Below are 27,192 nucleotides of genomic sequence, written 5' to 3'. Positions count from 1 at the left end.
ATCTTTTACTGTTTTTAAATGCCTTTGTCTGAATGTCTTTCATTTTTTAAACACCTTGAATTGCCATGTGTTGAAAGGTGCTGTATAAATAAACTTGCCTTGCCTAAGGAATTAGAAATGAGAGATGTCCGAAAAGAGAAAGATCCCTGTTCCTGTTCACACGACCCAATGCAGGAAATGTTCCTAAACACTTCAGGGACGGACTTCACGAGTGAAAGGGACTTTTGTTTGACCATGAAATTGCAATTCCAAGATGCTGCTTCAGTGTCCACCAGGGAAACCGTGAAAAGGGACATATTCACACTTGTTAAGCTGATCGTTGACCAATGAGGCCTTGTGGAGACCAAGGGATAAGATCACTATTGAAAAACATGGACCAGAATGATGGTGTTCCAGTTCATTCCAAGTGCGTTGAATAGTGTTGAGGTCAGCGCTCGATCCAGGCCTGTCAAGTTCAAACTAATTCTGCCTTGAGTTTTAGAAACACACATTTCTGTTCTCATGGAAAGACCCTTATAAATAACTGCTTCCCTGACCAGGTCAAACCAAAAAACAGAGCCTACAAATTCAGGACAGAATAAGAAAGCTGAATTCAGACTGAACACAAACCTGTTTTTGTCTTTTGCCTTATACTCCATTTGCACTTTAGCATCAATTATTTTCATATTCGCCCACATTCAGCAGATCTTTAACAACCACCAGATATATAGCATACAGCCCCCTCTCATTGTGACATTTGCTCTCATGGACAGAAGAAGTTTAGGATTCATTGTTTCCTCTGGTCTCAGTCGACAGAGGAGAAGAAGAAAATGTCAAACAATTGCTCATCCTGTTTTTGAAAGGGGGAAAGATGAAGAAGAGTGGAGAAAGTGTTCTCCGCTCTGATGTTGCCGCTCAGGAAGCCCTCTTGGGACAGAATCAAAAACCCGTCCCCCTTGAAACCCCCTCACCGCGGGGGGCGGTGGCCAGTGGCCCCCGAAGAGCTGCCACATGAGAGCGGAGACGAGGAGTGATGGCAAAGAAGGAGGCAGTGAGAGCACATTGATGGCTGGAGTGATGATTTCCTTCACACACAGACACAAATGCCCCCACTCATTCCCCCAACCTCCCCCTGGCCCTGCAGGCAACACACACACTTTATACCTCATACACACACACCATGGTTAGGCCTCCAATTAAATCAAAAGTGGTTTGTTTTTATTGGTCTTTTGCGCTGACAAGTGGGCTATCACTCTGACGGCTCTACCTGTCAGCGAGCAGCTGAAAATCCTCCGTTGACAATGCCCAATGCTTCCAATTAGGAGAGAATCAGACTCCTGGCGCGCTAGCCATCTCCCCCCCCCCCCTCCCCCAGGCCCACCTTCCCTGCCTTTTTTCCTCTGCACTCGCTCCACGATGCTCTACCATTCCCCTCTTTCCCTCTAACTCTTGCTCTCCTCCTTAATATCTCCCTTCTCCTCCTTTTTCTTTTTCTTCTCCTCCTCCTTCTCTCCAGGAGAAGGGGGTCTGTCTCCGCTGCAAATTACCGACACAAAACGAAGGTGGTGGCGGCGCTGGCGCTGGGAGCTGCCGGTCCAGGGCCCTGTCAGCATTAATGAGACGATGAAGGTTTATTTCGCCCGCATGCATGTGCTAAATTCTTTCTTGTGTGACAGCTGACTGGGAAATGTGAGTGTTAACCTTATAAAAGATTCAGCGGGTTCTCATTATTTTCTGTCAACTCCGGTACCTGATGGCATTAAGGCGCATCATTTGCATCCCTGACTGGTCCAGGGTGCAGCTCCAGCTCCAGAGCAAGCGCCTTTTTCTTTTCTTTTTTTCTCCCCTCAGCCTTTTTTTAATGCTGTTTGTTTGTCGAGAGGAGTCATCTTTTTACATATATCCCCCTCCAAAGACACGCTTTACTCCGTGTTCCAAAGCGATAGAGATGCCAACGTGTATTCAAAGGGGACACACGTTTTTACAACACATATCTAGATATATATTTAACACACCAGCTCAATTGAGCAGAGAAATAAAATGTAGGCAATGTTTTCTCTTTTTTCCCCCCCTGCGAAAGCCCAGCAGGCATTATTACGAGTAAGTCTTATGAGCAGAATTCCAATAATGCAGAGAAAAGGAGACAAACTAAATAAAGCAGCACATGGATTATTAAGACTGACAGGCCAGTCAGGTCCATTATGATGAGCATACACCTGGCACCAGGTAATGTAGTTTCAGGCTTTAAATTGTTGATATTATAATACAAAAGTAATGGTCTGAGCAAAATAAATTATGAATATCTTGAAGCTGAAACAATAGTCTGCACTTCACTGAAAAGGCCCAAAGGTGCCAACTTTGTTTTGGTCAAAAGAAAGTGAGTGGAATGTGGGGGGCTGTTCAATGCGCATCAATAAAAAGTATGATTTTGTAATGTGATCAAAACAGATGGAGAGAGGTGAAGAGACGGCAAACAATTCACCATTCACTGACAACCACCTCCGTTTGTTTCCTCTCTTTAACACAATCAATAACATCAGTGTGTGTGTGTGTGTGTGTGTGTGTGTGTGTGTGTGTGTGTGTGTGTGTGTGTGTGTGTGTGTGTGTGTGTGTGTGTGTGTGTGTGTGTGTGTGATAATCGGGGTAACAGTTGCATTGGCCCTCGAATTCAGGCCGTTTCCTAAAAGAGAAGAAAAAGTACAATATCGACCTTTCCTTGACCAGAGGGACACTTCACCAAAACCAGCTGCACCATGAGCCAAACACACACACAGGATGTATTTACTAGTATAATTATATTTAGTTGCAGAAAAATAATGTTTGTATTAGCACCAATATGACTCATATTGCTTATGGGCAGGTGTATGCCCATAAGCAATATATTAGTCCATATTGGTGCTAATACAATTATTTGTTTAGTCCAATTTTTAACAACTGAGCTAAACATTTAAAAGATAATTGTTTTACACCACCATCAAATGTGTTTTCCCCATTTCAGTATTTCCTGCTGCTTTTATTGTTATAAATCGTTGCAAATTGATTTTTTTTATATGTTGGTTCTTGACTGATGGTCGGACAAAATAAGTTGTAAATAAAAAAATGGTTCACTTTTTGTACTTTTTAAGTAAATACTGAATACATATAGAATTAAATAATTTATAATTACAATCATTGGTTCCAGTCTTTGTCTTGAAAATGTAAAATAATGAAGCACGTTATGGCAAAATGTTAAGTTTATTTGTTACTTACATTTAATTTGTACCCACTCCTATCTTGAAAGTAAACAAAGATTAAACGCATGTCATCTCAATTTCCCAAATGTATTTTACTTTGATATAAAAATGGGTAAAAGAAAGAAACTCAAAAGCTGTTTTTGTTATAAAAGAGTTCAAATTAAAATCTAATGTTTGAGGGGTCTTTTAAGAAAACAAATCAAAATAATGTAATCTTCTCTATAAATTCTGTAGGAGGTGATGAGGTGACAAAGAGGAAGAAGTCGATTTAATCACCTTATGATTTATTTACACTGTGGACATGCTGCACAGTGATGAGGATAAAGAGAAGAAGACTGAGAGAGAAAGCATCCAACCAACCACTGCTGCTTTTCATGCCCCAGCAGAGGAGAAAGAAACAGCTAAGTCAGGGTGGGTGTGTGCTGCCTTATATCTGTGTTGTCCCCGCCTCATATGTGACAGCTTGCAGCCGTGATGGGACCCCATGGGAGACGGGAGCGGATTCACTAACCTGCCGGTGTCTGAGACCGCCGCGCGCCTCCAATCTGGTGGTCACATGGGGTGGAGGCGGAGGGGGGGCGCGGGGGTGTTGATGATGATGAGAGGGGGGTTAGTTAGATTATTAGGGGCTGTCGGGGCCGTCGCGCGGGGTAAACTGTTGTGCATATGTGGAGCTAAAAGTGCAGACAATGGGATTTTTTTACGCATGTTAAAAAGGTGAAAAGTGTGAACAATGGCGGTTCACGCGTCTTCAAGTTGTGCGTCACGCTGCTCAGACCTTTGTAAATAATTACCAGACCATTCGATCATTATGAGGCTCTAAATGACCAACGACGAGGCATTTTTCGTATTAAAAAAATACAGCTTTTTCTTTAAATCCACTTATTGTAGTATTTCAAAAGGGCAACTTTAAAATGTTTTCACATGGCATGTGTGCAAACTGTCAGGGGATTTTCAAACAAGTCAAAAGTAAGAAAGATCCAGAGATAAATGAGAACATGGTTTTGCTATGATACAAAATAAATAAATAGAGGCCCCTCACAGGTTAAACTTATTTAAACAATATAATCACGAGGAGGGGTAATGATAATTGTATCATTTAAAAAAAAATATCAAAGATAACAATAATAATATTTATTAGAATAAATAATATGCTCGAGTCATTTCTGTCAATTAATTTTACAAAAAAACAATCTGCTGCATAGCAATGTTTTATTTTACAAACCGATAAGTACATTTAAAAACTTATATTAGTGATGACAATAAAACGCAAAATGCTGAACAAAAAGTAAAATAAAAAACGAAGGTGTGTGGTGTGAAACAAATCCGGTGAAAGAAACGCGAGTCGAGAGGAAAAACACCGAGCCTCTGCACATAATAACCCCATTATAAGCCTCATCAATGATGTAATGAAAGCAAACAGTGTGAAAATTGCCTGTAAACAGTTTGATCTGAGTCTCCTGATGAATTCAGTGTCTCTTTTATCAAAGTGAGGATGAGCCAGGGAGGATGGGAGCAAAGGAGGGAGGGAGGGAGAGTGGGCGTGGAGGGAGGTCCACTTGCAGCTCCGCTCAGCCAATGAAGGCTTGTCACAGGGGACTCACGTGGACGAGGCGCTCTTAAAACCTAGCTCCTGACTTTTCCTCAAGTTCAATTTTTTGGGATTCCCTCCCACCCCGTCACTTCTCGTCCTTTTACTTGCCAGTTGTGACTACTTAACCCAGTTTACCTCTCCTTTTTGAGATTCTGCAGCGAGCATCGCGTCGTCTCGCTCCTTCCTCCTCTCCTGCTGCAGCTCTCGCTCGGACTCCGCTCTCTACTTCGTGTTTTAAAAAAAAAAAAGGTTTTGTTGTTCTTAAAAGGAATGCGAACAGTTTGCGTGTGTGTTCACGAAGAGCTGAACATTTTTGCTACGGTCCTCTCTCAGGTCCGACTCGCCGGTACCTGTCCAAGGTGCTGAAACGCTTTTCTTCCCGGTGCACTGCTGCTCCAAAGACATTCAGAACCAGTCCTATTTTCTGCATCTTTTCGTACCCTGCGGGTGAGATACTTTCAGCAATAACTGACGAGGCTTCTGAACTCAGAACAGACGGAGGTGGTCCTGAAGGAAGCAAGAACAATCGACTGTGACTCTCAATACCGGCTGCATCGATTTCAAGAGGACACATCTTTCTCTACTTCACAAAAAGAAATTCGGATGCATGGACGATTGTTGTAACGCACTTAGCCTGGAGATATTTGCTCTTTAAATAACCAGTGGGGAAATTGGATGACTAGTTTTCATTTGTAGCAAAAACATTGTTCTGGGTACGGGGAGAGGTTTTTTTTCTCTTCTACTGGATCAACTTAAACAACACACCCTGCCTCCCAAAGATAAAACTTGTCCTGAATACCAAATGGTAGTTTGAGGAGGCCTCGATCGAGACAATGGAGACGTCCACCAACGGGTCCAGTTTTGGCATCGACTCACTGCTGTCACACAGGCCTGGAAGTCCGGTGTCCAAGGGCGACAGCCTGGTGGGGGAGTGCCGCTCGCCTCTGGAGTTCAGCCCGAGATCAGACGTGGAGAGCGGCTGCTCGTCGCCTCCGTCGCCGAGGAGGGAGTGCGGGGATGAGGTGGCCCAGAGGCAGGGTCACGGCATCGGCCTTCCTCCGCACCTGCAGCACGCGCAGATATCGGCCGGCTCGCAGCAGAGGAGCGTGACCTCCTCATTCCTCATCAGAGATATTCTCGCGGACTGTAAGCCTCTGGCCGCGTGCGCACCGTACTCCAGCAATGGACTGCCGACTCAGGAGGTGGGCAGGCTGGCCGCAAAGATAGCAGAAGACTTTATGGAGAAAATCCACAGCAACTCTTCGTCCGACAGTGAATATAAAGGTAAGGACAGAAACGCGGAGATGCTCTGCTTTGGATATCAGATTATGAGTGAAGCTGGTTTATGCGTTCACACAGGAGTCCTGTAGAAAATGTATCCTCTTAAAAAGTATATTTGTACCTTCATTTTTTGATCAGCTGCAGCCTGTATGGTCTTACTGTTTTTGTCCTTCCTAAAATATAGATTTTAATTTCCCAATCAGCCTCAATAAATAGTGTTTAAGTGCATCAAAAATAAAAAAAAGTCATAAATAATTGTGATACTAAATTAGGGGTGCATCTTAAAAAAAAGAATTGGGAAGTTGGAAAACTATTTATTTAATTTTAATGAAAGCCAAACTTATACTCAAAATATAATATAAGCATTAAACTGAGCAAAAAGATGAGACACAATTTGAAATCCTAAATAAATAAGATAATTTAACATATATTTAAGGCATATTTACAGATTATTTATCTCATGATAATAATATCAAGCTTCAGAGTATACAAATCATTATTTTAATTTTGCCTTAAATTATTTTAAGAAGAAAAGTGAAAAACTGGCACAGATGAAAATAAACTAAAAGGATTAGGACACGAAGCCATCAATGAGGGAAACATCGACCCGATTTTCTTCTGCTGCATCACGGTGGTGGAAACATGAGATTTGTCTCTGCTCGGTGACAGGAGTTCATTATCATTAAGTTCTGTTACATTTGAAATCGGCGGCTGCTTGTCTGCATGCATGGGTTTCAAGCATGGCATTAGCAGAATATCCAGAAAGCATCTGTTGATGTCAGGGAGGAAGAAGAGGAGAGATGACAGGGTCGCCTCCAGATAAATGCCATCAAGGGCCTCTCTGTTTCCAATCATGTCAGCCATAACACACATGTCACCTCCATTGACAGTTTAATAAAGCAGAGCCTGTAAAGAAGCCTGTAAACTATGAGGGGGATTATTAAATCAATATATCAAAAATGATATTATAGTTTCATTTGTTTTGCTTTTAAGGCGCAGAGTGGTTTTCTTCCTAATTAACTTTTTCTGTAAACCGATAATTCGCGCAATAAATCCAGTGCGCGTGCGTGTGTCTCTTCGCGTTCACGTGTCACAGTGGATGGAGATGCTGATGGACGCGCTGATTGATTGAGGGAGCCGCGGGGCCCACAGAGCGCCTGTACGGTGGCTTTGATTTCCTCCCATAATATTTCAGGGATTTGATGCAATTTGTCCCTGGCGCTAATCAGATTTGTTCCCGCGCGAGGCCGCCCTGCTCCTGATTTCATTTCCCCGGTCCTGTGAAGTTCCTCCGGTCGCGGTTGAAAGACTTCGTCCTTCCCTTGTGGCTCAATTAGGCGGATTATTGTGCTTCTTGAGACGATTCAACTATTCAACTACCAATATCTCTCGCCTCGCTCGCTTCCATCGCCCCCCTCCCCCTTCTCTCTTTTCTTTCAGAGAATTGACTATAAGGACCGTATATCAATGCTCGCCCTGACATGACACCACGCACAGAAAGAACAAAGACTGAGGCTGTGCAGACGGGAAAAATATCACATTGGAAGTGTGAATATTGGAAGAGCTTTTCATAACAATTTAAGAACAAATCAAATAGCTCCATATCGCCTATAGGCACTGTTTGCAGAGCCGTGATTTCACAGTCAAAACTTCCAATTCCTCTCAACTGAGCAGCATGCCGGTTCAAATCTCAAGTAAAAATATATATATATAATTTTACAATTATTGTTTGATAATTGTTTCCCTATTTTTAAGATTAGCATTGTTGGGGTTGAGGTTCAAACACATTGACCTTTTCCAAAGTAATATTTCATTTATATGGTTTCCCATCTTTTTCATTCACTCACGTAAAACCTAATACCATTTTTATTTAAAAACAAATTAAGCTTTTTATAATTCCAATGGTTTTATCACGTCTTTTGAAAAAGAGGGAAGAGTATTGTTTATTATTATTAGTATTAGTATAGGCTAGTAATTAAATATAGCCAATCAAGCAACCAAATGAATAATAAGTAGCCTATAAATGAATGAGCTGTTTATATATTTCATTTAAAAAATAAATCTATTTAAAAATAAATCAGTTCATCAAGTTTTGTCTCGATCAAAGTAGTTTATTTTATATATTATCTATTATATTTTCTCCTGAATCTAATGCCTGATCTAAATGAACAGTTTAACACTAATAGACATGTACAGGGTCAGAAACGGAATTTTTTTTGTATCTATTTCTCGTTGACACTGACATGTGTCTGTCTGCACAGATTTCTTCACGCCTCATGCTTGTCGGTATCACGGTCACATTAAGATGGATGTATTGTTACATTGCGCAGTATGAGGCATTGGCTCTGTTTTCACCTTCTTCTCCTCTTTTTGTCTATTTTCCTTGGCACGGTTTGTGTCCTCCAGTGAAGGAGGAGGGGGACAGGGAGATCTCCAGCAGCAGAGACAGCTCTCAGGCCCGGATGAAGAAGCCCCGGAAGGCCCGGACGGCCTTCACGGACCACCAGCTCGGGCAGCTGGAGCGCAGCTTCGAGAGGCAGAAATACCTGAGCGTGCAGGACCGCATGGAGCTCGCGGCCTCGCTCAACCTCACCGACACACAGGTCAAGACCTGGTACCAGAACCGAAGGTAAAGACACTGCTGTCGCTGCTTAAGAGGGAGGAGAGGGGGGGTTAATCTGTTTTCTCACGGCTGGCTCATGACTGATGGACTCGGGGGCGCCATGTTTTCCTTTCACCCTAAGGTGAAGGCATAAGTTCACTTAATTGCACATGAGCCACTGCAACAATTTTAATTATTGATTCATCTGAGTTTTTTTTTTTCGATCAACCGAGTAATCTGCAATATTCCAGATTGTCATTTATCATAGCAAAACGTATACTCGTTTAGCATTTTAACTCTTAACCATTTATTAGTTATTATATTCGTTTCTGATGAAATGTTCTATTAATGAACTCATCCAATTATTAACCATTTAATTCTTTCTAGCTCTAACTCTTTCTAAAACAACATATGCCTACATCTGGTGAATATACCAGGAGCAATTCTTGATTTACAGATGAATAATGTATCTGATTGTATGTGTCACTAATTGTCTGGAGATGCCCTTGTGCATTATTTTTATTTTTTTGGCACCGTTATTTTAAATTTGATTTGTGGCTTCCCATTAGAAGAAAATGAAACAGTGCAATACAATCGATACAAATATCACTTTTTTCCTTTGATTGATCAAATACCTGTGTTCATATCCGAGTTTTCTCTGCAGTTTGTCAGCATTCAAGAAGAGTACCTTTTTACCTTTTATGTTTTATATTCGATTGTTATTCACATACAATGACCCTGCAAATAGTTTGAAACCCAAGGCGTCAACGTTTTGTAAATAACTAAGCCTCCATGCACGAGTAAGAGAAACCGTCTCGCCAATGTCGAAACTGTTTTCTGCGGTTTTCGCTTGAGTTAACTTGAGCATTTATTTGTCTACAGCTTTGACTCTGAGGCAGCTAAATGACATAAATAAATATAAAAACAACACTTCGCAGAATGAATAATGCATTGTTGCATGTGTGCATATCAATAATTCAAACAAACCACTATATCTACTCAATTATCTTGATTATGAATTATTCACCTGCGTGGAGTGCATCTTACAGACATGGGTGTGAATACAAGTGGCAGGTTGGAGATTTTGGCGATTTAAAAAGAAGAAAAAAAACAGATGTATTCCTGACTTTTAATTGGACCCTACAGTATGTGGTGTGTCAGTAATACTAAAAGTATTTATCGATACACATATGCTGAAGGCTGTATTTTCTCTCTTCCAGGACAAAGTGGAAGAGGCAGACGGCGGTGGGACTAGAGCTTCTCGCGGAAGCAGGAAACTACTCCGCCCTGCAGAGGATGTTCCCATCCCCGTACTTCTACCCGCAGAGCCTGGTGTCTAGCCTGGACCCCACAGCAGCCCTCTACCTGTACAGAGGCCCCTCGGGACCCCCGCCGGGCCTGCAGAGACCCCTGGTCCCCCGGATCCTGCTGCACGGCCTGCAGGGGGGCGGCGAGCCCTCTCTCCCCCCTATGTCCGGTGTGCTTTCTCGGCCACCTCTGCCGCGATGAGCCGGACACTGCTGATTTTTTATTGTACGCCAACAATGGCAGCTTTGGACTCGAGAAGAAATAAAACAAAGACAGATAAAATAAAAAACGCGACGAACAAGAGGAAAACTGTTCGAGGCCTTTATATGGTGCGAAAGGTCAGAAGTCTGTGGACGGAGCTTTGTGACTAACTGTCTGTATACTGAAGGATTGTATTCATTTATTTTTGGGACAATGAACTTTATTTATTATTTATTTATTTTTCAAGAATCAAAGCATCTAAGTTATGTATTTATTTGAACCACGTTTCAGTATTTCCCCCCAAAAGATAGGATTGTTGGTGACACTTTGACCTACAGTTCAATGCCAATTAGACCCCCCATTGGCATTATTATTATTATTATTATTATTATTATTGTTATTACGGAGAGTTAAAGTGTGAAGAAGCATCCTTCCATGTAATATGAATATAATGTAGAGGGATCCAAAGGAACAATTAATAAATACTTCCTCTTTTTTCTTTCTAAATATGTCATTGATTTCCTTTGTTTACAAGTGAAGATGATCAACAGTCATAAACCTGTAAATAAGAATATTTTGCATTTTATTCGAAAGAGACTGATTTTAAAAGAAACCTTCCTTTTTTTTAATCTATCAGTGCTTCTATTTCAGACCAGTCCAGTTAATAGGCTAGATTAGCCAACAGAAACTATTAAAAAAAAGTGGGTAAAACCTATTTGTCTGAGAAAGAATGCCTGGACCCACATAACACGAGAGCTACGGAAAGAAATACATCTATATTAAGTCTTTTTCTCGTTCTTAGTTGAAGATTTAGCGAAGTACAAATGTCAAGTATAAAAAAAACAGTTTTATCCCTACAGGGGGGAAACGGAGACGCAATCACGTCAGAAATGTTTCATTTTCTATCGACAAACAGCGGTCGGACTCGGGTCCAGGTGCACCTGCCTGTTGATTTAGATGTATTTGAACAGACGTTGTGTTACTTATGTTATACTTCATATGAAGGGCGTGATAACCCTTAATTGTTATACTCTCCTTTGGTGAAAATGTATATTGCAGATATCAAACTTGTGGAGTGGTTCTCGTATATTTCCTGGATCGTTTTTTTTAAATTATTTTTATTTGTTTCGTTCCTCTAGCTTTCCCCTCGAACTCTCTCCCCATTTGGTGAAATTCATTTTTGTGAAATTCACAGCAACAGTTGGACAGAAAAAAAGGGGGGGATTTGATGTAAAAGAGAATTACTTTTATAAATGTGGAAATAAAAGTCTTTCATTTAATGACGTGGCTGCTTGAATATGTGAAAGAAAAAATGCCACGGGGCTTGTCTGACGGATTGAATCAACACGTGGATTTACGAGACAAAAGGAGGACAAAACAGCAGCAACACCTGATAGTTTGATGCAACCAATATGCCCGTGATAAACGTGATACTTTGTGAAGTGTCTTGTTGCATTACATTACCCTAGCCTCAAAGGAAGGCGATTCAGGATAACCTTATAAGAAATCACCCAAGTATATATGGATATACAAATACCGTTTGAATAATACAATTACATCTAAGCGAAATCATTTGTGGGAAAAAAGAGGAATTTGATATTTTCAAACTTTGAGCTGGTGCCACATAAACACCTCTATTTCGGAAGTAGCAACAAATCCCCTCGAGTTTTTAATTTGAACCAGAAATAGAAAAATAGATTTTTTTTTGGGCTTGATTGGCCACTGTTAAAAATATGATTCATTATGAATTGATACGAACACATGTCAGTGTCAATGAGCAAAGGTTAAGGAGATCGCTGGTGGAGCTTTAATTAAACATCTCAACTTTTCTGGAAGCAGCTGGAAAATAAACACAATTCTAAGGGCTCGGGGTGGGGGGGGGGGGGGGGGTGTGGGGGGGTTATATTAGAGGAAATCGTGTTTGAGTGAATTTTGAACATGTCTGTCAAACGACTTTTCCTCCTCTGTTTGGTTTAGTGTCGATCCTTTAATTTGTTTAATGTTGAGATGAGGGTTTGGGGGGGGAAGAAAAAGTTAAGAGTGTCACCAGTAGTGTAGTAGGTTTTACATCCGTTTTATTAACCTTTAGCAGAGATTTGCAAAAAAGATTCCACAAGTTCAAGTTGGAAAAATGTTTCCGTTAATTACATAAAATGATATATTTTATATTGGTCCTTTAATGAAAAGGTATAAATGCATTTAATTGCAAAATAGAAAAAAGGGGAACGTTTGATTGGAAATGTAAAGCAAACATTAGGCTCGCACACACAAGGGCCTTGCACACACAATAACTACCCCCTATCCTTCTCTCTCTCTCTCTCTCTCTCTCACACACACACACGTTCACACACGTTCAAAAGTGCAATCAAAGATCAATTCCAGCTAATGTCTTTAGAGCAGGGCCAACAAAGCAGAAGGGTGTTCTGTCCAAAATGGAGCCCCTGTCGCCCCCTCCCTTCTCCCATACTCGTCTTCACCATTCCCACTTTCCTAAATTAACAGCAGCAACTCCTATTCGTTTTCCATAAACAATGCAGGAGATGAAATATTAATGTTATGTGCGCAATTGTTTAAGTGCCCTAAATGATCCCATTTGGAAATTGATTGTTTCCATCCTTCTTTTCCTTGAGGGTGCTGGATGTGCGCTCCGGTGCCAAACGGCTCCAACAGCTGGTGACCGGGCTGGAGCTAACTGCAGACCGGGGATCAGCGTGGGGACAGCTGGTCAGCGGCTCCAACTCCACCCCCCTCTTTCCTCCCTCCACCATCCACATTTCACCCAACTCTCCCCCTCGTAGTCTGCGAGGACTATCCGGGGCCGCGGCGCATTGGGGGTTAAAGGAGTTCAGGCTGACGGACAAGACTTGGCGTGTAGGATGTTAACGATTAGACAAAAGACTTTAATAGGTTTTAATTGAAAGTCGATAATGGCTTTGATAGCCGGCTCCCCCTGCTGTCATCCACGCATGGCACCTGTTATGGGGCCTCCACTTAGTGGCTGACCACGCCGTGAAATATCAGACTGACGGCCTGATAACTGGCGCGTTTATGATGCGGAAAATTGCATTAAAAATACAGTGGGCCCAGCACAGTTCCGAGGACTGGGAAAGTGAAGAGGGAACAAAACAAAAAAAATATCAAACACCTCCCAACTTGCCAAATGATGATTATAGTCCCATCATGAGGATCCGTGACCGATTTAGATAACGACGACCCCTCTTCATGAAAAGGGGGTTATTCTTGCAAAGTGCGCAGCTTGTTATATAAGGAAAAGCCCCCGTGTGTGTCTTGTTGGGTGACTCTTTTTTTGCATGTGAAAGGCTGGTGGTGGTAAATCCCCCGGCTCTTACCGTGGATTGTCCCCGGCTCAGGGTTAATGAAGTGCGGATGGAGTCTCGTTGAGCTCCCGAAAGACACAAAAAAAGAAAAAGGCTTAGGCCCAGAGGATCAGTGACTCTGCTTAATCCCATGGACTCCTAATAATGATAATAATTCAAAAGGAAAAAACTAAACAAAAAACAACCCCTTTTGATGAAATTAAGGCTGAATCTAAGCGTAATTTGCATTGTGCTCGTGGTGTGAAAGCTTTAAGATTCGCTTTCGTTTCTTCCAGTGGAACAATGAGGCAAATCTGCAGCTTATTGTTTCAATGCACTGGCAGCGTTTTGCTTAAAAAATCCGCGGGGGAAAATGAAAAATAGATCAATTAAAATGTTCAAGAAACGCATGGCCTATTTTGCAGTTCTTCCTAGCCATAAACGAAACGAACTAATTTTACAGTTTCATGCCCATAAGCGGAATGTGCCTTTATATGGGCTATTATATCAGCTGTTAGTCAAAGAAGAAATTACATCAATTTATTCCCAGATGCATATACAGGCCTCTATCCTACATGTATTTAGGATATATTGAAATAACCTTTGAAGGCATCATAGCAGAGAAGTGTTTCAAAAACAGAGCAAAACCGTCTTATTACACTATACCCTCCAAACATGCTCCAAACAAAAGTGTTAGACTTTGACTTTTTGAAATATGGCAGTCTGTTTCAAATAGGATCCTTTAGTCTATACGTTAAAAAAGTAAATATAAGATACAGTTGGATGCACTTGTGTTTGCTGTATTTAAAGTAGAAGGGAAAAGTAGGGCAAATGGTGTGTACTGAACCTGGAAGTATTTTCCAAATACATATAAAATACAAATAAAATATTCACCCAGCTTTATTCACCTCACCAACATTTCTATGGCTCAATAGCTGAAAATAAGAAATACGAGTGTGGCGTTTAAATGAATGTGACTCAGCAATGCACAGAGATGATGATGAAGTATCAGTAAAGGGGGAGAGAGTTTTAGAGATGAAAGCTTTGTGGAGTGGAGGGGAGATAACCCCACTAATCATTCCCCCAATATGACGGGGGAGAACTACAAACTTGGGTCAGGGGCGCAGGGATTGACATCCCAATCTCAGCAAATAATGAAAGCTTTCCTCTCGGATCAGAAGGAGGGTTAGTGAGGGAGGCAGGAGAGGAGAGAGGGAGAAAGGGGGATAGATGCGGGGAAGAAAGAGGTGGGGCTGCTGCTATTGCACAACCACACACATAGCCTTCACCTCAAATCTTTCCTTTTCTTGTTGGACTTCAGAGGACATTTAATATCCCAAATGATTGAGTGACATTAGCATTTCTGACAGCATCTACAACCCACTCGTGCCCCATTAAAAACAACAATATCTTCACGTTTTTCAAATGATAGGATTCACAGCTTGGTGGAAAGTTTTACAATGAACTTATAAGTGAAATGTGTCAAAATACAACACACAGGCTGGAATTAGTGTATGTTTTCACATGGCATAGCCCAGCTAGCTAAGCCAACAACGCTATGATACTCAAACTAAAATGGTATTCATGCAATAATGGCAGAATGGAAACAAATTGAACACATTATATCAGGAGGTCACTAAATCATAACATAGTTAGCTTCTATGTTGTTGTTTTTTAAAGAGTTACATATTGTATTTAGGTGGTTAGTTGACAAAAACTGCTTAATTTAATGTATAAGTGTTACTATTGGATACAAATGTAATTGTGGTCTATAACGGCCAGGGTTGGTTTTTGTCAGTTATTCAATTTTCAGGCCTATTTGGTGCAAAGACACATTTCAGTTGATACCCAGAAAATAGGGAAATTCTATTGCCTTTCCTTAAACCAGCATGGATTATTGTAACAGTCACCAAGGAATCAGAGGCCTGCCGTCCCCAGTGAAGCAACAAACTAGAATGTGTCATGACTGGCAGTCCGCAGCGAGAGGGGAAGCAACGTTGAAAATAGTAGCAACACAAGGGGGAAAACTACTTTGTTTGTAAAACCCCCGTCCATCAAAATTCTCAAGTAATAATCCTTTCAAGAAAAAAAAAAGAAAAAAAAAAAAAGTATACACATATAAATTAGAGGATTGCTATATGTATCCGTATGTCCAGATGGTAAAAGGAAGAGCACTATGTGCCATAATATGTAGATGTAATGGGTCTAATCCCAATGTTATATATTTCATATTAATTTAAAGGGCTGCACTGAGGAAATTAAAAACTTAAAAAGCAACTCAACAATGCAAAAACTACTCCTACATTGACACACACATACACACAAAACCAACACACTGTTGTCCCTTTTCCCTTTTCCCAGGGAGTGCTGAAAGCTGTGTGTCTTGCAGCAGGGGGTCTGTGTAAGCTACATTACTATCAGATGACACAGAGATTATTCAATCAATACCTTGTTGTGTTACGGCAGGCTTCGCCGCCCATCACACTGCGCTCTCAGCGGCCTCAGAGGCCAGACAACATGGCAAAGAAAAAAAACACACACCCTGAGGCTTTGACCCCCACCGGCCCACCAGCCCTGGAAATGCCTCTGGGAGCAGACGACAACCTGGAGCAATGAGCAAATCTCACACTGATCCGTAAACGTCTTCAAGACAAAGACATTCAAGGATATGCCAAAACCGGACATTAAATTAAAAATTAAATTCCACCACGAACAGTCATTTTTTTCATAATGCGAATGCAAAGTTATTCATCTTCAGTAGATACTATGTGATGGATTCAGCAATAGCAAAACAAGAGTGAAAAATAACCCTTCGGTGTGAAATCTCAGACTGCTTGATGTACAGGTATGAGTTGGCTTGACTGCTATTTTGTGATTTCTAGTGACGATAACAGCATTTGATAGACGACAGGAGGCATTTCACGACTGCGTCCTAATTGACGGTTTTTTAATTTCCATAGTATATATACTGAAAGGTTACACGGCCCTTAATAGATGGAAATAACAAGTGGGAAGACTGTTTAAAAATACATCATATCCCATTATACATCCAAGGTCAACATCTCATAATAAATGTAATTCTCCAAACCCTGAAAAAGCAGATCTTTCCTTGAAACTTCACACAACACAGCAGTGATTTACTATTTATAAGTGTTCCCTGCATGCAGCTTATAAATGTGGAAGACTGTCCATGATGCGGTCTCATTTGAAAGCGGGCTAAATTAAAGGGAAAAGGCAGTTTCTTGGACACCCCGGTGGACCCTGGGGGTCACGGACCGGGGCCACAGGGAGGCCTCTCACCTCATAAACATAAAGGGAGGAGAGGTGCATCAATAAATGATGAGGAGTGGTATACATGTATTTTTAACGGTGCTTCTGTGTGATGTCTGGCAGCTCTCTCACACTCGGTCTCCTGGTGGAGGGCAGAGAGCAGAGAAGGACCACGCATTTTTGAATTAGACCTCTCCCCTCCCTCCCTCCCTCTCTCTCTCTCTCTGTGTTGGGGTGAGGACAGGGAGGAGGCTGAGTTAAGGGGGCCAGGTGGTCTTTGTGAAAGTAAATAAAACTGTATCGATGGCTAACAGGTTCCTGATTGTCTCAGCAGGGATGTTGCTGTTTTTAATGTGTGAGCGATTTGACTAGAGATTGTTATAAAGCCATAAAATATGAGCGTCGTGATTTTTTTTGATATTGGCTTGAGATGGGGCCGGCTGATATGATTTCATGTCATTTGTGTTGACATATATAAACAGTGTATATACATCATGTTATGGCACATCAGACAAAAGCCTTCATCTGCGTGGTGGCGAAGTCGATAGGGACTTGGCTTGGCAACTGGAAGGTCACCAGTTCAAGTCCCGGCAAGACCAAGTGCTACCGAGGTGTCCCTGAGCAAGGCACCGTTCCCCACACTGCTCCCCGGGCGCCGTTCCAAATGGCAGCCCACTGCTCCTAACACTAGGATGGGTCAAATGCAGAGAAACAATTTCCCCACGGGGAATAATAAAAGTCCATTTTATCTTAAACAAACTTTATGGCTGCAACAACAAATTAATTTCTCAACTGTTAGTCAATTAATGTATTCTTTAGTGTTACACTTTAAATACAAATAATAGGGACAATTAAAGCAGCTAAAATGTTGCATCAGATCACTTTTACATGATAAGGTCATTTACTTTGTTCATTTAGCACTTCACAAATCTTCTGCTTGGAATCAATAGAAAATAAAACGTTCAGTAAAATAATGAGTATTTTTGATTACATCTCCTCAATGGGAAACAAATACAAAGTTATCATCCGACACAGTCAACCATTGAATATAAAACAAATGAATGTTTATCCATATGGTGACCTGGCAACAGTGTTTACAACCTGCAAACATTCACGCTCCAACAAACCATAAACTGTTGATTTTCTTTTTACATTTTTCTCGTATTAAGCATTCGACTCAGTGCTGGAAGAATGAAGGGAGCGTTGCAACAATGCCAAGGGAGCAACATGGTGTTCTCTGGCAGGGAGGAAATGATAGATGTTGTTGTAGCTCACAGGGGTACGACTGCAATCCATTCAATCAGGAATAACAACACAGCCTCATTTTGATTTACACATACGAGCGTTCTCAGAATTATTGTCATTATTCTAATATATCTCTATCAGCAGCTGTGTGTAGTGCAGAGCTGTACCCTATTAACACATCAGTAGATGTTGCTTGGCTCTGAAACCTGATGTACTTACATGATTCTGTTTTCTTCAAGGTCTTCCTGGTCGAATGTACTTATTGTAAGTCGCTTTGGATAACGGCGTAAGCTAAATGCAATGTAATGTAGATTACCTCTGAGTGCAAACAAATTAACAAAATGTCTCTTTTTATATCAGTTTATATCAACAGATCGTTTGAGCATCCATCACTGAGCCCTCTGATTGGACAAGCAACTAATAAAGTCTGGTAAATGGCATATCATTGTCACAGAAACTTATTTTGGTAATAATTAGAATATCAATACTGAGCAACGTGAAGACTCAGAGGCACCACAGTGAGCGATTATAACACCTGGGCCATTAACCTTTACTGTGTTTATTCATAGTTTAATCTATACAAATATCAGACAAGAGTTAAACATGCTCACATGAGCTTAAAGGTGGGGTAGGTAAGTTTGATTATATTCCATGGAATGCTCTTAACATCCCGATAGCAATGAATATCTTAAGTGCTCTGACAAAAAGTCTATAAAGAAATGTCATCTGTGGAAGCCGTAGCGCTGTAAAAAGCACGACCAATCATCTGAGCCGGACCGGCTAAAGTAACTGGATGGCCGACCTGCCTGTCAGCCTTCCATCTGTGCACACACTTATCTCGTGCCGTCATTGGTCATGTGCGCGTTCGTGTGTGTTGGAGGAGGGGCTCTGTGAGGAAGTGGCAGATTTTTTCCGGCTGTGTATTTTCTAATCCTAGCGCACTCGAGCTGGTTTCTCCAAAATTACCTACCCCACCTTTAAGGTGGTCTTTTATAAAATAACAAAATAAAACATTATTATAACTAATTATTACTACTGATAATAAACTGGATGAATTGATACTCAATCAATAATCAATGTTTAAGATTAGATACAACATGCTTTTTCAAGTACATTTACTCAGGTATGACTATAACTGAGATGCAAGCATTTCCATATTACACATTTCATCTACTCAAATAGATATAGTTCCTGACTTAATATAATATGTTAGCTAACTCATTATGATGCATTATTATAGATTACACTACCTATTCAGTAATACAAATACACTCTACATTTATGAGGTGCAACATTAAATGCATACGCTATTATAATATGACACTATAATAAATCATTCAGAAATGGGGCATCTTGCATAAAGACATGTTTTACTTTTGCTACTTTGTGTATAATTCTATGCTTGAACTTTGACTTGTATTAGAGCAGTGGTTCTCAGTGGGGCCCCGCCCAGGGGCGCGCAGAGGCATGACAAGGGGGGCGCTAGAGACCAGGAGGAAAAATAGTTATTAAAAATAATAATAAAAATAATAAAAATAATAAAAAATAATAATAAAAAATCATATTTTGAACAATAATTGATTCGAAAATAATATGATACAGTACTATTACATCTGGGTCTCTGTGTTTCATTAAAGCTTGGCTCTGTGTGTGTGTGTGTGTGTGTGTGTGTGTGTGTGTGTGTGTGTGTGTGTGTGTGTGTGTGTGTGTGTGTGTGTGTGTGTGGAACGAGCCATTTTGTGTGCGTACGCGAGCGAGAGAGAGAGATAGCGCACCGGTACCGGAGATCGTTGATGTTAGCTTCTGGTGCTAGCGAGCTACGCTAACGGATATAAGGACATTTTTAACAACAAAGTGGAGGAGAGTCCTCTCCTGTCAGACTGAGAGGCTCAGTGAGCTAGGACTCTCTCAGTGTTATCTCAGTGGGGCTCAAACGTTTTGGTCACCATTAATGTAAACAATTATTTCCGAGGCACACGTTTATATGATCATTATAGTTATAAAAAAATAAGGGAATACATTAAAAACAGGTATGAAATACTATATGACATTAAAAAATGAATAACGTTTAAAAGGGGAGTGATTTGTAAAATATCCATAAAGAAAAAGTCAATCTGTTTACAGTTCTGTGTTGAGAGATGTTTCCATAGATCTCTTCATTTTGCTCTCAAAGTGCACCAGATTGATGCTTTTAACTTCAAGATTTTAAAAATCTTCTTGATCAGTGACTGCCTTGCTATTTGCACTGTTTTCGGCGTGTTTTCTCTGCCTGTGATTGACCGGTACATTGATGGGAAACCCTACATATTTGAGCACCCTCTATGAAACGTCAAGCTACCCCACAGCACCCCCAAAATAAATCTCTGGCGCCGCCACTAAGCCTGACTATTTGTGTTGGGGGGCCCGACTTTTTTTTTTCTCCAAAGGGGGGGCCTGACAGAAAAAGTTTGAGAACCACTGTATTAGAGTATTGTTTCACTGTGGCACTGCTACTTTAAGTACAATATCTGAATATTATGCAAACACACACACGTCAGCCATCTCCATCACTAACGTGCCCCACATGCATGCACAGACTAACACAGTGTGTGTGTTGGAGCTTGTTGGCCCACACACCATATGTCTGTGTACCTGTGTGGCTGCAGGGTGTCAGGTGTGTTCATCTAGGGGCCAGAGATGTCAGAGCATCAGTCAAGAGTGGATGAGTTGGGGACTTAAAGGGGGGCCAAAAAGCCCCTAATTGGACAAGTGAGACTGGTGGCAGTGAGGGAAGACAATCTACCTCAGTGACCACTCCTTGACATGCCATTTGCCTCTGAGGACCCCCAGGGCTGGCCGAGCAGCTGCCCGACAGAGCCATAACTCCAGGCCGAGGCGAGGACCTCGGGCTAACAAGGCGATAAGGAAAGACCGCTGGAGTGTGAGAGACAGTGGAGAGCGGTAGAGCAAACGTGGGAACAGACCGAGAAGTCACGAGGAAAGACACAGATGCGCCGCGACACTTTTTCTGCTAACTTTATATTCTAAGATAAGCCGGAGCCGGCGCCCTCACGCTGCTCAGAGGATGGCTTTAATCGCAAAAGAAGCGGCGTGGATCCCCCTATCTTGCTCTGGATCCTAATGCTCATTTCATCATCAGACAAACCGATATATTTACATGGAGCGGGAACGACAGAGGAATTTTGAGGCATGTTGCCTGGGAGATCACAGGCCTGGTTTATAGAATGGAGGCAACACAAACAAACAACAGGAAAGGCCCCTGGCTCTGCACACACACACACACACACACACACACACACACACACACACACACACACACACACACACACACACACACACACACACACACACACACACACACACACACACACACACACACACACACACACACACACACACACACACACACACACACACACACACAGGCATAACACAGACGCCCACAGACACCCACACCTGTATGCACCTGAGTGTAGGGAAACACACGTCTCCCAGGTTTGAAGTTTGTCTGGAGTGGCATGCTGAGTAAAGCGTGTGAAGTGGGATGCCAGGTAGGAGAGAGAAGCAGCTTCAAACGGTTATCAATACAATTGGCTGTGCCAGGCGCGGCAGTTTAACCTCTTTAGCGCGCCGGATGTCTGCTAACTGGATGTGACGCTTTCTCTGGAAGGCGCCTTCTGTGGTGTCGTCTTCACAGAGACTCACAGGGGCCTGATGGGTACTGAGAGTCCCAGTTTAACTGTGCGGCGCCTCGTCCCTTTGACAGTCCCCAAACTCAGCCGTAATAATACCCCAAGAAAACACAACAAATTCTCCCACTTGCCAGAGAATAACAAATAAAAAATAAAACACAGGTTGTGATGTGCGGTGGAAATTTGCAAAACAGTAAATAGTGATTCATCTCACAACAGATGTCTCAAGTTAGCCTGTTTATGGGAATCAACTTTTCCTGACTGCTCTCATAACACTTTTGTGCCAAGAATATCAACATCCTCTTACTAACAGTAAAGGACAAACACCGTGAGCCGCACAAAATAATTTTCACATATTTGTAAACATTGGCACGAATACAAAGACAAATAGGCTCCCTATAAAAATCCACAGCATCAAACATTTTCTCCTGCACTGCAAGCTGAAACTCCATCTTGCTTGTTTTATATATTATGCAACTACTTCCAGTGTAATTACCCATAAACACAGATTTAAAAGCTGAGAGAAAATGATGGCTAATGGTCCCCACTGGTCAAACACCGTCATCTGATGGCAGAAGTCTCATATCCTGAGGCGGGAAGAGGAGGAAGGTAAATACATTCAGAAAGAGGAACCATATGATGGAGAGCTTGGAGGAAAAGGGCAGGGGCGCCGCCTGCCAAGGAGGTGGCGGAGCCATTTGGGATTGCAGTTGGCATGCAGTCAGGCTGGGGGGGGGGGGCAGCAGCCTCTGCACCCCTTGATCCTGCACAGAGGCAGGTCTCTGCAGACCCGTGGGTGCCAAGACACCGCCATCCAAACCTGGAACCATCAGCCTCCACATGGACACATGAAAACAGGGAGAGATTTATGTATATGCATGCAGGCGCACAAACATGTCCTCCTTCGCTTTACACACACACACACACACACACACACACACACACACACACACACACACACACACACACACACACACACACACACACACACACACACACACACACACACACACACACACACACACACACACACACACACACACACACACACACACACACACACACACACACACACACACACACACACACACACCTCTCTGACAGGCCCGTACACAGATGTTCCCGTGATAACTATGACAATGTCAACACACTGCTGCCTCACTCGCATCCTAAGTCATAATGAACTAGTCTACATTTCTTCTTCTGGGCTTCTCTCTTGACAATTTGTAGACTGCCTCTGGCTCCAGGTTGCATTGTGACCTCGAGGGGGAGAGAGAAGAGAGGGAAGAGAGACTCAGACAATAACAGTGGCTGAGTCTGTATATGTAAGGCGAGCTGATCAGGATGGAAAGATGTGTCACTCGGTAGCCCAGCTCTCCGTTTTACCGCCTCTTCTGAGTGTGACCCTGCGGAGAGGCTGTCCCCTTCAATTAGGCCCGGGAGAGGATTAGCAGGGAGGGGGAGGCAGGGGGACAGGTAAAGGAGAGGAGGGGGCGATGGCTCGAAGAGATAGCACAGCTTACGGAGTATTAAAGAAAGGGGAGGTTGAGTCATAAGAGGCAGCGGAGGGAAAGGTGAGGAGTCCGCGGGGGGTGGGGAAGATAGACGGGCCGATGTGAAGACCCAGGCAGTGTGGGGAGAAACAATACAGGAGTAACTATAGCTGCATCGTGTTCTGTTCCTATAGTCACACACACACACACACACACACACACACACACACACACACACACACACACACACACACACACACACACACACACACACACACACACACACACACACACACACACACACACACACACACACACACACACACACACACACACACACACACACACACACACACACACACACACACACACACAGTAAGTAAAGGCTAGATGTTCAGCAGAGGGGGGTAAGTCTGTTCCTTTGATGCTTTGATGCAAAATTAGCTAAAATAGAAAGTTATTATTCAAGCATGCAAGTCAAGTAAATGTCATTTTTTTGTAAAACATAATACTGAATCAATTCGGTACATTTTTTAATTGAATGAAGCAGGATCTGATTAGCAGAGTCTGTGAATCACCATTAGTTCATCAACAAAGGAACCGGCAGTACATTGTGTGATTTATTTTCAAAATAATGCTTTTCATCACCCAAAAGTCTAGTTGATGCTTCCAGATTGGGGGCCATGTTCTGGGAGTAATTGTTATTTTATGTATTTATTTATAGTGATGACATAACAAAAGGTCCCTTTAAAGGTGGGGTAGGTAAGTTTCAGAAAGCGGCTCGAGATACACTTTTTGTTATATTCCATGGAATGCTCTTAACATCCCGATAGCAATGAATATCTTAAGTGCTTTGACAAAAAATCCATAACAAAATGTCATCTGTAGAAGCCGTAATACTGTAAAAAGTACAACATGGCCTACCTGCCTGTCAGCCTTCCATCGGGGCACAAACTTATCTCGTGCCCTCATTGGTCATGTGCGCGTTCGTGTGTGTTGGAGGAGGGGCTCTATAAGGAAGTGGCAGATTTTCTCCGGTTGTGTATTTTCAAATTCCAGCGATCTCGAGCCGGTTTCTCAAATGTACCTACCCCACATTTAACTAGCGCACTATCTGATAGAAAAATAGATACAATCCCATATCTCCCAACTATTACAGGCAGACATGTTTGATGTTTCACTAATTACATCATAAGGCGATATTTGAGGTATTTCATAATGGGAACACCAATGCCATGTTATGTATGACCTCAGCAAAGCGCAAAAGAAGTGACCTTTGCCCTTTTCCCTCCCAATAGTGAAAAGCCGTGGCAACTCTCCCCTGCAATCCCGGCTAAAGCGCAACAACAAACTGTGCGGTTTCCTGCTGCTCATCTCCATTACAGCGAACTTCGACCACGATTACCGACGAGGGAGCACTGCGAGCCATCGGAGCGGAGAAAAGCACTCTGACAGCTCCACTAAACAAGATGGAGGGGATGACGGTGCGTAGAGGAAGCCGCCTGGAAGAACTATTTTTGCAGCAGCTTCCAGCGTCTGAACGCACACACAGTTAAATCAACTGCTGCTTTTTGTTTTTGGATGCTTTTATCACTTCACCCGAGCTCCCCTTCAAGCTATTAATTTTAAGCCACAAAGTGTACTGCCAGTGCATCGCCTCGTATTTCCGCCTGTGCTAAAAGAGGCGCGGGTAGAGGAGAGGGAGGCCAAGTGTAACTTATAGTTTTTATATGAGATATATTCCCCCAGTGTTCTGGTCAATAATGACTTGATATATCAGTGACTGCCTTGCTATTTGCACTGTTTTCGGCGTGTTTTCTCTGCCTGTGATTGAGCGGAGCTATTTCCAAGCGTGGAGAGAGGTGGTGGAGGACCAGGGAGGCTAACGTCTGTTTGATCAAAGTTTATGTGAAATTTCCCGAGGCCGCCGGGGAAGTCGCTGTTTATGAACTGTAATAAAAAGAGTCATTTTGACGGCGTGACCCTGGTGTAGGAGGGGGGGAGGATTTGGTTATGTCTCTGTTTGCGAGGAGGAGGTGCGTTTCACAGGCCTCAGAGAAAGAGAGGGAAAAGAGGAGAAAAAATGGAAAGCAAAGCAAGGTATGAAGAAGTAATTTCTTCCCCAGAGGTGAGACGTATAAAAGGCAAAATGTGAGGACGAGAGAAAAACAGTGATGGAAAAGGAAGGTTAGAAAGGAGAGAAATGTGAATGGGGGGATTACACCCCTGTGTTGTCAGCAGCAGCTCTTAATGAAACACTTTGGTTCCATTTCTGATTCATCTCCCACAGTGTGATCAGCTTTGTCCCCAACAATCCTCCTCATCTGAATTTAATGCATCTTAAATGAGAAATCAGAACGCACACATTTCTGCAGACGCCTCTCAAACAAGAGCACAAAGAAAAGCCAGATGAATATCCAGCGCCCATAAGTAACCTACGTTATGAGAAAAAACGGCAGTCGATAAATACGTATAAATAGTAACCTTTGAGAGAATCAAATAATGTTGACCTTTCTGTGAGTCGATAGTGTAATCCTCTGTGCTCCTGCTGCCTGTGGAGACACTTGAACAGTATCACACTTTTAATGAAGAGATGATTGGTCTCCAGGTTGAGGAGCTTACAGCTGGACTTGGACAGATGCTCTCCAGAAGCATACTAAATGATAGGTTAACGTCACATTAGCTATTCCTCTCGTAGGATAAAGCTACACCTTAAATCATGCTTTTTTCACTCCGTCGTTTGCCTGCTCATATGGTGAACTGAAAACACAGTTTCTTGCACATAAAAGTACAACTCAAAGAAAGAAATCAGTGATAGTTCTAATTGGACAGATCGATACCCCCTCCCATCTTTCAGCTGAGGCTCAGCGGAGGGTGAATTTAAATATTTAGCAGCAGATGTAATTAAAATGCTCACAGACGACAGCGCCACTGTGCACTGCTGCGTCTCTAAATAAACCTCCGCGGGTCAGTGACGCTGCGGGACAAATCACGGCGTGATCCAGGGAAGCTTCGCTGTGACAACACTCCTGTCTAGTTCCTGTCGGAGATTTATCAGAGGTTTCACAAAATCAATGCGGCTCACTGTAAGAAAGATCACAGCAAACACTAGAGACCCATCAGCAGTAATAGCCATCTCGACACGGACACGGGGGGGGGGGGGTGTTTGTCAGAAGTAACGAATTAAAGAAAAAGCACATGAGACAATGAGTTGAAATGTACGCGTGACACTTCTATTGATATATGAAGGCGTGATATGTGCAAGAAGATATTCAGAGCATAATGGAGTTACACCTATATGTTGCTAACATGCGGTAACAATTGTTGTAATGTGTCCTGGACTTCCTGTCAGCCCAAACACAAGCACACACATCCATCACACAGCACACCTATGGGTCTGTGGCTGCATGCCACACACACACACACACACACACACACACACACACACACACACACACACACACACACACCACACACACACACACACACACACACACACACACACACACACACACACACACACACACACACACACACACACACACACACACACACACACACACACACACACACACACACACACACACACACACACACAGGCGGGCGGAGGATTATTGAGGTAGTATCAAACAGGAATAATAAAGCAGGTTCTTAAGATTTTAATAAGAATAAAATGAAACAGTAACCACCGAGGGGCCAGCAGGGTTAATCCCTTCTATATTACTGAAAATAAAAAAAGGATAAAAACAGACGGGAGGGCAGAGCAGGAGCCGGAGGAGAGAGAGGGGAGAGAGAGAGAGGGAAGGAGAGGGGGCTGTGGAGATGAAATATAAGAATAGTGGTCGGCTGCCATCAAAAGTAGAGCCAGTTAAAAAGAGATTGAATTTAACAAGTAGGCTAGGTTTAAAATAGCACAAGGCTAATCATTTTGAGCTTCTGTTTTATTCTCACACACACACACACACACACACACACAC

General features: G+C 42.4%; 1 protein-coding gene across 1 annotated transcript; it reads left to right on the top strand.

Moving 5' to 3' along the window:
* The first annotated feature begins 4,886 nt into the window (after positions 1 to 4,886).
* On the top strand, positions 4,887 to 11,432 carry barhl1b (BarH-like homeobox 1b). Its single transcript, XM_034096185.1, has 3 exons — positions 4,887 to 6,090; positions 8,494 to 8,716; positions 9,910 to 11,432. The coding sequence occupies exons 1-3, from the start codon at positions 5,640 to 5,642 to the stop codon at positions 10,196 to 10,198; spliced, it is 963 nt and encodes a 320-aa protein (XP_033952076.1). The 5' UTR covers positions 4,887 to 5,639; the 3' UTR covers positions 10,199 to 11,432.
* Positions 11,433 to 27,192: the final 15,760 nt, after the last annotated feature.

Source organism: Pseudochaenichthys georgianus, chromosome 12, assembly GCF_902827115.2.
Source record: "Pseudochaenichthys georgianus chromosome 12, fPseGeo1.2, whole genome shotgun sequence".
NCBI classification, from domain to species: domain Eukaryota; kingdom Metazoa; phylum Chordata; class Actinopteri; order Perciformes; family Channichthyidae; genus Pseudochaenichthys; species Pseudochaenichthys georgianus.
This window is presented reverse-complemented; position numbering and strand designations above follow the sequence as displayed.